Genomic DNA, 12714 nt, shown 5'->3' with positions numbered 1-12714 from the left:
AAGGAGCCTGAGACCAGAGGGTGCTGAAAGCAGGGGCCCAGGCACATTCCCCAGGTGCCTTCAGGGGCTGGAGATACTTCAAGCCTGCAAGTCAAAACCTCAGCATGCTTTACACTATCGGGGCCCAGGCCCTGACAAGAAGTTCAAAGCAGGCAAGGGTAAAGGAGAGGGGGAGCTCCCTGGCTGTGGGGAGGAGACTTTGCCTCATCTGTAAGATTCTGGGGAGGAAACAGTCACAAAGCAGAACTGAGCTGCTGGCTCCCTCCTTCACTTCCAGCTCTTGCAATCCAGCCCTCCCACTGCTAACCTGGGGCCACCTTTCCTGACTCCCCAAGACTAAGGTGCACTATAGCAACACACACACACACACACACACACACACACACACACACACACGAAGATTCTGGAAGTGGGGAAGGGGACAGTGCAAGGCTACCCTCTGCTTTCCAAGGTTCAGGGCAGGGAGGTGAGAAGGCACCTGCACAACTGGGCTGAGAGCTCACTTGCAGTACCTATTCAGTCTCAGCACATGAGGCCAGACCTGGGTTGGCAATGCCATGTCCACTCAATCTCCATCTTGCTCTTCCTTGTAGCAGCTGGTGGCCCACAATGACCTTGTCCCCCTTGTCTCCACAGGGAAGGCCATGCAGGGCATGCTAAGCGTGACTCTCTTCATCCTCATCCAGGTAAGGCCCTTTCTGGAAACTGAACATCACCCCTTTCCCCCTGCACTGCCCTTAGTGGCCCTGGACTCTACAGTATTTGCAGGAGTCAGAACCTCCTGCACCAGGAGTCCCTTTGGCCCCCATTCCCATACCCCAGTTCTCTTTTCAGTGGCCTAGGAAGTCACAGATGACCCCGCATGGGGTTCGGGACAGTCACGGCCTCCTTGGGGATCCTAGAGAAGGGATTGGGTGGCCTCTGCAGACAAAGACTGGGGGCTGCTCCTTAGTGCTCCAGTTCAAATACATGAGTAGGGAATAGGACAGGGTCCACACCTCTCATTACCATGCTCACCCCAGAGCTGTGTCCTTCCTCCAACTGTAGTCAAAGCCTTAGTGCAATGAAGAGCAGCTGGAAAAAAGGAGCCAGGCTAGAGACAGGGGACAGAACCTGTCCCCACCCCCTTTACAAGGGCCAGCTTCTGAGGGGGACAGGCCATCAGCCCCTGTGGAGTGCCAGAGTTGAGGAGTCTTAACTTCAGGTGGACTTTTCCCCCATGAGAGTGGCAGGGAGGGCTGGGGCCTCCCTGAGCTGGCTCAAAGCTGCTGCAGAGTCTGGCTGGTCCCCAGCTCCAGAGGCCAGAGGGCAGCTTTCCAGCAGCTCTGGCCAGACCCAGGCCCCAAGCTGGGCACGGCTCCCGGATCTCCAGCCAGAGGCCTCCACCTTGGACTGCAGCCCGAAGCCTGGCCCCTTTCCCCTCTGCCCCGCCATTCCTCTCCCAGGACCATGCAGGCAAGAACTAGCAGTGGACCTTGGGGGTCAGGAGGGCTGGGGGGCAGCTGGATTTGGTCCCTATCTTTAGGAACACTGGCATGGCTCAGCATGAGCAGGATGTAGTGGAGCTCTAGGCTGCGGTGGCCCTTTGGGGAGAGGGGGAAGAGGGAAAGAAGGCAGGATGGTGTGGTAGGAAAACCTCCAGTTCCTAGAGTCTGGGGACTGCCTCCAGGTCTCCCCCAAGAAAGGTGTCCAATCTGCCCTGGGGTTGGAGGTGGCTGCCCGTTCCTGACACCCTAAGCCACCAGTGGGGAAACGATAATCCTGCCCTGCTCAAGCCCTCAATGCCTGTGCCCAGAAACCCAGAAACGGATCCTGTACTGTCCCCAGCAGGACAAAGACAAGTCACTAGGGTGTCAGCATTGACAGTGACAGAGTGCGGGGAAGTGGGCAGATGGTTCTGCTTTTGCCAGCAGCCCTGTAAATGAGCCGGCCCCTTGGAAGCCCCTTCTTGTCTGCACACACATCCTGCTGAGCTTCCAGTTCCCAGAAAGTCCTGCAGATTGGGGTCTACCCGAAGAGTGAGGTGGGGTGAGGATGTTTTTGGAAGGGACTTAGAGAGGACATAGCTATGCTTCCTTCCAGCCTTCCCAGAAGACAGACATAGATCAGGAGATAGGAGATGGAGAAGGAGGAGGAAGCCAAGGAGGTGAAGGAGGAAGAGAAAGAAGAGGAGGAGGAGGAAAAGGGGGGAGGAGATGAGGGGTGATGAAGGGGAGAAGGAAGTGAAGAAGGAAGAGACAGAGGAGGAAGATGGGAAGATGGAGGGGTGAGGAGATGGAAATGGAGGAGAGATATGGAGGAAGAAGAAATACAGAGGAGATGAAGGCAATGAAGGAGAGGAGATAGAGGGGATGGGCCTTCACCCCATTGTCTAGGTCTAGACTCTAGGGTGTCTCATTCCTCTAGAAAGTGGCCTCACAGTTCGGTGCTCTCTGGCACCAGGTGCTGGATTCAGGTCCCAGATCCATACAAGCTCCAGCTTGGGCAACTCAATTCTGCCCAATCCTGCCCTCCACCCCTGCACCCACCCCATGATCTCTAAAGGGAGCTTTTGCCTTCCCCTTCTCCCTGAAGCCTCTTCACCCAAGACCCAGGCTGGCTTCTCCTTCCACAGCCCAGGAATCAAAACTTGCGCCACTGTCAGGAGGGCTGTGCCCACACAAGGTACCAGAGATCAGCCCAGCACTGAGTTTGCCGGGTAGAGCCTGCTAGTCGCCAACAATGCAAGGCCCAGGCAGCTTCGAATCTTCAAGTCCTGGCACTGAAAACTGCTCAATCTACTGGCAGTGGGCCCCTCAAATTATGAGCTATCATACAGTCTCCCTGGGAAACTTTCTCTCCAGGACTCTAAGGGAGGCACAAGAAGTTCCCAACAGGCAAAGAAAAAAATGCCGTCCTTCACCCACCTTGAGAACTAGCTTGTCTTCATCTCCATTTCACAGATGAGCAAAGTGAGGTTTAGATGGTGAAGTATAGCCAGTGGCTTCCAAGAACCCGAACTTTCCCCAGATCTCTCTCCCCTTGCACTGGAAAGCTGGAGACTCTGTGCTCACAACAGCACCCCCTGTTGGCTATGGAGCACACTCTCCAGTCCCACCCAGTTGCCTACTTTGATCAACCTCCTCACTGGTTCCCCAGTGAGCTCGTTTCCCCTCTGAGGAGCACCCACCTCAAAGGATCCTAGGGACAGGTATGTTTCTTAATGAAGCCATTCCTGGGGCCTAGAGTCTAAAAGCCAGAGCCTCAGCTCCATGCAATATGGGGTTCAGTGAGTCGGAAACCCACACGAAGCTCAGATGGTCCTGTTTTCCCTTCCCTGGTGTCTGTCCTACAGGTGTGCCTGTGTGAAGATGAGGTCACAGATGATTACAATGATGACAACACCACTATTGACTACAGGAACTACGAGACGCCGTGCTTCAAGGACGATGTGCGTTCCTTCAAGGCCTGGTTCCTGCCGCTCATGTACTCGCTCATCTGCTTCCTGGGGCTAGTGGGCAATGGGCTGGTAGTGCTGACCTACATCTACTTCAAGAGGCTCAAGACCATGACAGACATGTACCTGCTCAACCTAGCCCTGGCTGACATGCTCTTACTCCTGACCCTTCCCTTCTGGGCCTACAGTGCCGCCAAGGCCTGGATCTTTGGAGCCCACTTCTGCAAGCTCATCTTTGGCATCTACAAGACGAGCTTCTTCAGCGGCATGCTCCTGCTCCTCTGTGTCAGCATCGACCGCTACGTGGCCATCGTGCAGGCCGTCTCGGCCCACCGCCACCGCGCCCGAGTCCTCTTAATCAGCAAGTTGTCCTGCGTGGCCATCTGGGCCCTGGCCATTCTGCTGTCCATTCCTGAGCTGCTGTACAGCGGGCTGCAAAACAGCAGTCGTGAGCAGGAATGGCGCTGCACCCTGGTCACTGATCATGTGGAAGCTCTGATCACCATCCAGGTGGCCCAGATGGTAATGGGCTTCCTCATACCCCTGGGGACCATGAGCTTCTGCTACCTCGTCATCATTCGCACCCTGCTGCAGGCGCGCAACTTCGAACGCAATAAGGCCATCAAGGTCATCATCGCCGTGGTGGCGGTCTTCATCGCCTTCCAACTACCCTACAACGGCGTGGTGCTGGCCCAGACCGTGGCCAACTTCAACGTCACCGGTGGTAGCTGTGAGGCCAGCAAGAGGCTCAACATTGCTTATGACATCACCTACAGTCTGGCCTGCGTGCGCTGCTGCCTCAATCCTTTCCTGTACGCCTTTATCGGTGTCAAGTTCCGCAGTGACCTCTTTAAACTCTTTAAGGACCTGGGCTGCCTCAGCCAGGAGCGGCTGCGCCAGTGGTCCTCATGCAGGCAAGCCCTGCGCAGTTCCATGAGCATGGAAGCGGAGACCACCACCACCTTCTCCCCCTAGGCAGCCCTTTCACGGGCACTAGAGGCATCTCACCACAGTCCCTATCCTCTGAATAGGCCCCTGAGATGAAAAAAAGCAGCAGGGGACAGGACTCAGGACACTGGGGAGACAGCGGCTGCTCTACATCAAGAAGACAGACTCTTCCCCACCCTATCTACCTCAACCAAAGCTACAGAGACACCATCATGAGCTTTCCTAGAACCGATCACGCTTCTGCTTCAAGGCTGTGGTCTTCTACACACCCACCGTGGACACCCACAGAACATTCATGGCACATGTCATGAAGAATTAAGGAGGGAGTATAAGAGACCTGACTTGGCCTATGAAGGAACCTTCCCTCCATGGAGAAAGAAGAGAAAAGCAAGGTCTTCCAGAAAAATCCAGAAAAGAAGGCTTGGAGGCCAAATCTGAGAGCAGCTGAGTCTTGTTGGCTGGGCTAGGAACTAGAGACGCAGATGCGTCAGACTGATGCTCGGAAGGGCCCCCCCCCCTTCACCTCTCCTTCCCACAATTCTCCCAGCCAGCCCCCCATTCTCCTGCCCCAGAGCTCTTTGCTGGCAATGGCAAGGGTGTGGACCTTCCTGCAGGCCAAGACTTCCAGAGCCCAGTTCCCAGCCTCAGCTCTGGCCTGTGACCCCTGCCCACACCCCCATGCCCTTCTCGGGTCTCAGCTCTGCTTGCAGGAAGGAGGTGTGCTGAGAAAGGGTCACCCACCCCCACACCCGGGAAGGGTGGCAATGCTGGCTGCCAGAGCCGGCGGTGAGCTGCTGCTTTGTTCTTTGCCACCAGAACAAAAAGAAAAAGAAAATAACTCATCCGGTTCTGTTTTCAATTCATTGAGAGCACATTTTACTCAGGCAAATAAATGTTTTCTCTTGAGGAAATGAGTGCTTTTGGAAGAAATGTGGGGGCGTCTTTGGTAAATGGCAAATGCGTGTGTCTTATTTGAGTGCCACTTGAGCACCCCTTCTAGTTTCCTCTCCCATCTTCATGTCTCAGAGATGCCCAGAGGCCCAGGGTCCTGTGGTTCATCTCTGAGTCCCTCCAGGAACACAGGCAGCAGCAGACGAAGACAGACCAATGAGACTTGCAGGGGTCCAGCACACTATGAAATGACCTCTGACCTTGACCAGGGCAAGGGTGAGACAATCGTGTCAAAGGTGATTCCTTAGCTTCTTGCCTTGCCCTCCCCTAAGGATGCTATGGCTTCCTTTGGTCAGCTGTCTCTGAGCTAGTGACAGCGCCCTGGGATGGAATCTGGCCTGGGCACAGACACCAAAGATTGGCATCAGATCTGAGTGAGCACAAAAAGCTGAGTACAGGCTCTGCATCCAGGGACACCATATGGTGTCCAGCCCCTGCCACCACATGGTTCCCAGCAGCACCAGAAATGATCCCTCAGCACTGAAAGAGCCAGACGGAGCCCTGCGCATCACCAAATGAGGTCCAGGAACAAAATAATTGGGGAGGGGTACTGTTCCACTGTATGTGGCTGGGTGTGAGGTGCACCATGGGGGTGTCTGGTGTGATTACATGTGACTCACTGCTGTGGGCATCCTGGGGGATTGGGATTGCAGAACAGCCCTCGTTTCTGCAAGGGTAAGACGTAATCAAGCAGTCCTTGAAGGACTGGCCAGCCATACCAGTTGCCTGCCCTCCAGTGAATTTTTCTGAAATAATTGACCTCTTGGAGTCCTTACAGAGACCACAAAATCCCTTCATGTTAATTCCCTAAACTCCAAACATACCTCAGAATTTCTGACCTTGGCTCCCTACTGGTCTGGCTCTTAGTTCTTGGGTGAGTGCCCTTGAGGGCCTACTCTGAATTTTGGGGACCCCTGGTAAGAAAAGGCTCACTGAGGAAGTACACCCATGGCCCCCTCTCCTCTTTCCAGCTTCAAGCCAAGGCAAATTCCCAAGGGCCCCCCAACATATTATCCTCCCCAGTGACAATCCTCAGTTTTAATTCCATGCTTGCAACCAGAAAACTCCCCAAGTCATGAACTCACAGAGCTACCAAGAGCTCCATGATGAGCTGATCTAAGGCCCAATCATTCTCTAGACAGGGACACTGAGGCAGGCCCAGAGGGAAGAACTGGCTGGCCTGAAGGGACAGTGCAATGTTGGGTCACTGAGCCAACTTCTTGTAGGGACACAGGGTTGAGCAGAGTTTCAGGAGACTAGGGGGATCCTGGTCAGCTCTGAGTCTCCTCTCACTGCACACAGCTGTGTGACCTTCAAATGTTGCTCAAGTGCTCTGCGTGTTAAATTTCTCAATGACATGGAGCGGATCTGGGAAGCCTGAGGCACAGAACCAAGAGCTAAGTGCGCCCGAAGGCACAGACTCCACGCCAGACAGTGTGTTTGCGTCTCTGCTGCACTTATTGGGTCCCTGCTCCATTTCCTCATGTGCGTAAGGCAGAAAGTATCTGCCTCTTGATGCTAAGGGTAAAAGCTGTCAAAAACAGTGAGTTCAAAGCTGTCAAATGCTGGAGGCTGGAGCCTTAATACAGTGGGATTCCGGGATTCAAGTTCCCCAGTCCTTCATCCTATTATCCCCATCTACCATCAGAGTAGCTCAATAAGAACTGAGCCTCCCCAGCCTACTTTTGGGCCTTCATGTGGATGAATAAATGAATGAAAGATGTAAAGTGCTTTCAGAGATGCTACTGGCGCCCTTGGGGGGATTACAGTCAATGTGCAATTAGCTCTTTGCAAGATGTAAGAGCTCTTTGCAAGATGTAAGAGCTCTTTGCAACTGTAAAGTGAGGTAGAAATAAAAAAAAAACCCTTTTTGATCGGCTTGTTCGATGGCTTTGAACTGGGGAAAATAAACATCAAACGAGGGCCTTCTTGTGGTGGGGACCAGAGGAAACCAATCAGTGGTCCCTACTCTTCTAGGTAAACAAAGGACACCCCCCAAGGCCAGCGAGAGTTGAAATCAGCCCTGCTTTTGTGGGGACCTTTTGGAATTCACTCTCAGACTTGAGAACCCAGGCCCTTTGGTTGCAGAGAGTGGACTGGCAGCTCTGCACCTCTCTGCTCACTTCTTTTTTTTTTTTTTTTTTTGGTTTTTGGGCCACACCCGGCGGTGCTCAGGAGTTACTCTTGGCTGTCTGCTCAGAAATAGCTCCTGGCAGGCACGGGGGACCATATGGGACATCGGGATTCGAACCAACCACCTTTGGTCCTGGATCGGCTGCTTGCAAGGCAAACGCCATTGTGCTATCTCTCCGGGCCCTCCCTGCTCACTTCTCACCTGGATCACAGCCGGTCCTCAAGGTACCCACAGACACCACCTTCTGGGAAAAAGACTTGAGCTGCCCAGATCAGCATGTCCAATGCCTGATGGTCTCATCTAGCCCAGTGCCTGGTCCATAGCAAGTAAGAAAGGTTTGTGGAGCGGGGCCTGAAGTCAGTTCAGTAGGCTAAGAGCAACTTTACTTACATGCGGAGGGCCCTGGGTTCCATCCCAGGCACTGCATATTCCCCTCAGCATCCCCAGGAACAAACCCTAACAACAAATCTTCACCAAACACTGAGTTGTAAAGTAGTTCCTTGAAGATTCTTGGGTGTGACTGGAAAACAGAAACAGAGTGATGTATTTAGAGGTCAGGGAGCTGATTATGGGGGTCAACCCATCCGAGAACTGTAAGAATCACCAGAGTGCAATGCTCAGATCTGTATAGCACCCCAAGCGTCACCAAGTGTAACCCCACTACTCCTTCAGCACTGCTGGGCCCAAGATGAACTATACAACCTGGTTGATCAAATATCACGAGGAGTGGCCCCCCAGGCTCCTAATCATGAATGCCCCCCAAAATGCTTGTACAATAAACACATGTAATAAAAGTGAGGTCTTCCCACACTCAACGAGTTTTCCATCCATCTTAAAACCCCCAGCTGCTAAGGCTGGGAACAAAGCAGCACAGACGCCAGGTCACCCACCTCTTGGGAAGAGGTCCAGACAGGAAACCTGCAAGCGGCTCACTAATATCCACCCTGTCCCCCCAAACAGATGCTGTGGCCATGGCAACCAAACCCCACCTTGCTTCCCCCAATTTCTAATTTCCAGCTTGGCCTGTGCTCTGTCCATAGGCATCCATTGTCATCATCTGGCTCAGAGTCTGTGTCCAGCAGCCACCGAGTCCCACCACCACCCCACACACACATCACAGGGGTCTTGCCAGTATCCCCCAGAAGGTGCTGGAAGTGCTGGAGCCAGACCTGAGTCCTTGAACTCCCCCTAAGAAGCCCTGGGGGCAATGTGGGGGGGTTGACTGATTTCCAAGAAGCAGTGGGGGGGGAGAGAGAGAGAGAGAGAGAGAGAGAGAGAGAGAGACCAGAGCCATAGTACAGCTATAATACTCTTGCCTTATATGCAACTGACCCAAGCTGAATTTCACATATCCCATATGATTCCCCAACATATGGTCCCCCTCTAGGCCAGCAAACTTGAGCCTGGAGATATTCTCAACCTGGTGCTTGAAAGAAAAAGGTTTGGCTTCTAAGAGCTGGAGCATAAAATCCCCCTTAGGCCCCTAGGGTCCCTGGACTGAGGCCTTTGGATTCTCTCCCTCACAGCCCACATGGGTGGTAGGTAAATTTTCCTCTTCAACCTCTGAGGGAGTGTGGGGACCCCGACAGAAGTCTGAGGTTTTTGAACAGTTTCTTGACCTCACCGGCTCACTCAGCACCTGTCAGCAGCCCTGGTCAAAGGGCTGTGGTGGGAGGGTGAGGAAATGACTCAAAGTGTTGAGCCACAGAAGGCCTTGTCACAAGTTCTTGTGGGGAGAGAAAGCCCCCATTGCACCCCTCAAGGCCTGTGCACTCCCCACCCCTCCACTCTGCTTTCTTTCTAGTCCAGATCCCCTTAACTCAATAGGCTTGGAGAGGCCTGGGAGGGGTGGAGTGGCTGGAGGAGGTGAAAGAGAGGTCTAAAGGGGCACAGGATGTGGTGGCCATGTCCTCCCTCCAGATGGTCATCAATGCCACTGCTGGGGGGGGGGGAATGGCGGGGCAGGCAGCCCCAGATTCCTACCCTCGCCCTCCTGCCCTCACAGGCAGCAGCTGGGCCGTCTGATGAACAACAACAATCAAAGCACTGACCTAATTTTCTGTAAGAGGGACGAGAGAGCAGTGCAGCCACGTGGGCGGCGCAATGCACTCACAGACTCGACATGGAAACTTTCTCCGGCTTCCTGACAGAAACCGAGAGACTGAAGACTTCCAGGGGCAGCTGCTCTGTATAGACCTGAGGCAAAGGTCCTAGTTCCCCCAGATTTCTGGGGCCTCCCTTCTGATGCCCCAGCTGCCCTTCATAGCTAGTGCTGAGCACACAAGAAGGACATCAGGGAGTCCTAAGGGGTGGCGTCCCCCTGACTGGGAAGCCACCAATTCCTTCAGTCCTCACAGTTACCCTGGGAGCATTTTATTTGTTTCTTAGTTTAGTTTTTTTTTTTGTGTGTGTGTGTGTGTGTGTGTGTGTGTTGTGTGTTGTGTTTTGTTTTGTATTTCTTTTTTAGGGCCACACCAGTGTTGTTTAGGAATCTGAGCCCCTGGCTCTACACTCAACAATCACTCCTGGCAATGCTGGGGGAACCATATGGGATGTCAGGATTCGAGCCCAAATGCCCTACTCACTATATTATGGCTCCAGCCCCTAATCTGGTAGCATTTTACAATCAAGGAAATTGAGGCCAATAGAGATTCAGAAAGGGCAAGCCTCACCTATCCAATGCACAGCTGAGCCCACTTCTGCCTGCCACCTCTCCAGAAACCCAAAAACCCCTGACCCTCCCTACCACACCATTTTTAGTAGGTGACAGGCAGGGGCCTGGAGTAATAGCATAGCGGTAAGGTGTTGCTTGCACGCGGCTGATCCAGGATGGACCTGGGTTAGATTCCCAGCATTCCATATGGTCCCCGAACCTGCCAGGAGTGATTTCTGAGTATAGTCAGGTATAACTCCTGAGCGCCACCAGGTTTGGCCCAAAAACAAAACAAAACAAAAGGTGACAATCAAATAATTCAGCCTGTCTTCCTGCTTCAGGATTTCAGGGAATGGACAACTGAGCCTGTGTGTGCCCCTTGGGTCCCTTGTATTCTCACCTCCTGTTACCTCATAGACCAGAGATATTGAGACCATCCAGTATTTATCCTTCTCTCTCGCTTTACTAACCATAACACCTTCCAGCTCGGGCCAAGTTGCAGCGAATAGCAAGGTCCTGAGGTGTCGAAACCACAGAATCAACAACACTGTAAACTCCGATCACTGAGCTTCAAAAATGCACTTGCTAAGCAGACAGGCTTCAGGGAAGGGGATAATGTGGGGACACTGGAGGAAGAAAGGTCACACAGGTGGTTGGTTTAGTGTTAGAACACTATATGCCTGAAATTTTATTTTGAGCCACTTCATGTAGTAATAATTAAATTAATATTAGTCCTGGATGGCTGTGGATGATGGTGGCTGGATAATGAGGCCTTTTGCAGCCAGCCCAGGCCCCTGCATCCCCTTCCAACTGGTGGGTCTACAGATTCAGGGTAGTGGCGAGGAAATGATCCACAGCAGTCACATTTCAGGAGACATGAAGCTTTATTAATAATATACCCTCATACTATGTGAGATCTAGCACTGAATCATATACAAATAAAAAATAAAGCCTTTTCAAAAAAATAATAATATGCCCTAGCCACCATGTGTGGCTTCTAAGCAAACCTTTTAAGCAGCCTCCCAAGTTGCCCTACACTTAAAAACCTGTCTCCCTCTCTCCATCCTGCAACCTCCTCCTCTTTCTTGCTGAACCCCCTCTCAATCTCATCCCCAGCCCCTGAGGCAACCCCTTTTATTAGCAACCACAGATCCCACCCATCCAGGTGAGCTGGGAGGAAGCTGGGGAAGTGGGGTAATACTTCATATATCACAGTGACTTCTTTTTTTTGTTTGTTTGGTTTTTTTTGTTTTTTGTTTGTTTGTTTGTTTTTGGGCCACACCCGGCGGTGCTCAGGGGTTACTCCTGGCTGTCTGCTCAGAAATAGCTCCTGGCAGGCACGGGGGACCACATGGGACACCGGGATTCGAACCAACCACCTTTGGTCCTGGATCGGCTGCTTGCAAGGCAAACACCGCTGTGCTATCTCTCCCGGCCCCCACAGTGACTTCTTATTTTAAAAAAATACATGAAAGGGGCCAGAGAGATAGCATGGAGGTAAGGTGTTTACACCTTGCATGCAGAAGGTCGGTGGTTCAAATCCCGGCATCCCATATGGTCCCTGGAGCCTGCCAGGAGCGATTTCTAAGCATAGAGCCAGGAGGAACCCCTGAGCGCTGCCAGGTGTGACCCAACCCCCCCAAAATTAAAAATACATTTAAGAAACCTCCATACTGAAGTCACCTCCCCTGCAAGGATGTCATTGAAATTAAGGTGACAAGGAAGTCACCTGCTTTGGGATCCAACTGCCAATGACCTGGATTTTGCTCCTTTCCTGGGACCAGCTTTTCCTGGAGCACCTGGGATGCCGGTCCTATAGGCTAATCTGGTCCCATGCATGTTCTTCCCATCCCCACACCAGGAACCTCATGCATGGGAGTGCTCAGAGTTACAAGAAAAGCATCTCTAACACCTAGAGGACAAGAGACTAGGGCTATTATTGTAGTGCAGGAGGTATATTCTCTTGAGCAAGACACTGTCTCCCTTCAAGAATGGTGAGCCCAATCAGACAGGTCTTTGCAAAGGATGCTGGGTGGTGACAACTGAGCCACTGAGGGACCTGGGGGACCCTCTGGAAGATGAATGGGTATAAAACTGACCAATGACCTTACCCTTCTTTGCTCCTCCAAACCTCTCTTCTGCAACCTTCAGACCTTTCTCCCTCTTCCCTTTCTCTTCCTCATCACCTCATCTCCTCCCCCATCTCTCACTCCTTTTTTTGTTTTGTTTTGTTTTGTTTGGGGGCCACACCTTCAGTGCTCAGGGTTAGCTCTGCACCCAGGAATCACTCCTGGCAGGCTCGGGGGACTATATAGGATGCTGGGATCAAACTTGGGTTGGCAGCATGCAAGGCAAACACTCTACCCACTTTGCTATCACTCTAGCCCCACTCTCACTCCTTTTTTTTGTTTTGTTTTGTTTTGTTTTTGTTTTGTTTTGGGTCACACCTGGCAGTGCTCAAGGGTTATTCCTGGCTCCATGCTCAGAAATCGCTCCTGGCAGGCTCAAGGGACTATATGGGATGCCAGGATTCAAACCAATGACCTTCTGCATGAAAGGCAAACGCCTTACCTCCATGTATCTCTCCGGCCC

General features: G+C 52.5%; 1 protein-coding gene across 1 annotated transcript; it reads left to right on the top strand.

Annotated features, from left to right (window-relative positions):
• The first annotated feature begins 632 nt into the window (after positions 1-632).
• On the top strand, positions 633-4411 carry CCR7 (C-C motif chemokine receptor 7). Its single transcript, XM_049781403.1, has 2 exons — positions 633-686; positions 3335-4411. The coding sequence occupies exons 1-2, from the start codon at positions 645-647 to the stop codon at positions 4409-4411; spliced, it is 1119 nt and encodes a 372-aa protein (XP_049637360.1). The 5' UTR covers positions 633-644.
• The last annotated feature ends 8303 nt before the right edge of the window (positions 4412-12714 follow it).

Source organism: Suncus etruscus, chromosome 1 (genome assembly GCF_024139225.1).
Source record: "Suncus etruscus isolate mSunEtr1 chromosome 1, mSunEtr1.pri.cur, whole genome shotgun sequence".
NCBI classification, from domain to species: Eukaryota; Metazoa; Chordata; class Mammalia; order Eulipotyphla; family Soricidae; genus Suncus; species Suncus etruscus.
The sequence above is the reverse complement of the archived record's forward strand: the minus strand, read 5'-3'. Positions and strand labels throughout refer to the sequence as shown.

What these genes read in the sequence shown, in the direction of transcription:
- CCR7 (XM_049781403.1), top strand. Translation starts at nt 645, where the DNA reads ATGCAGGGCATGCTAAGCGTGACTCTCTTCATCCTCATCCAG. An exon ending in CTCTCTTCATCCTCATCCAG is followed by an intron (nt 687 to 3,334) that starts GTAAGGCCCTTT and finishes TCTGTCCTACAG; the next exon opens with GTGTGCCTGTGTGAAGATGA.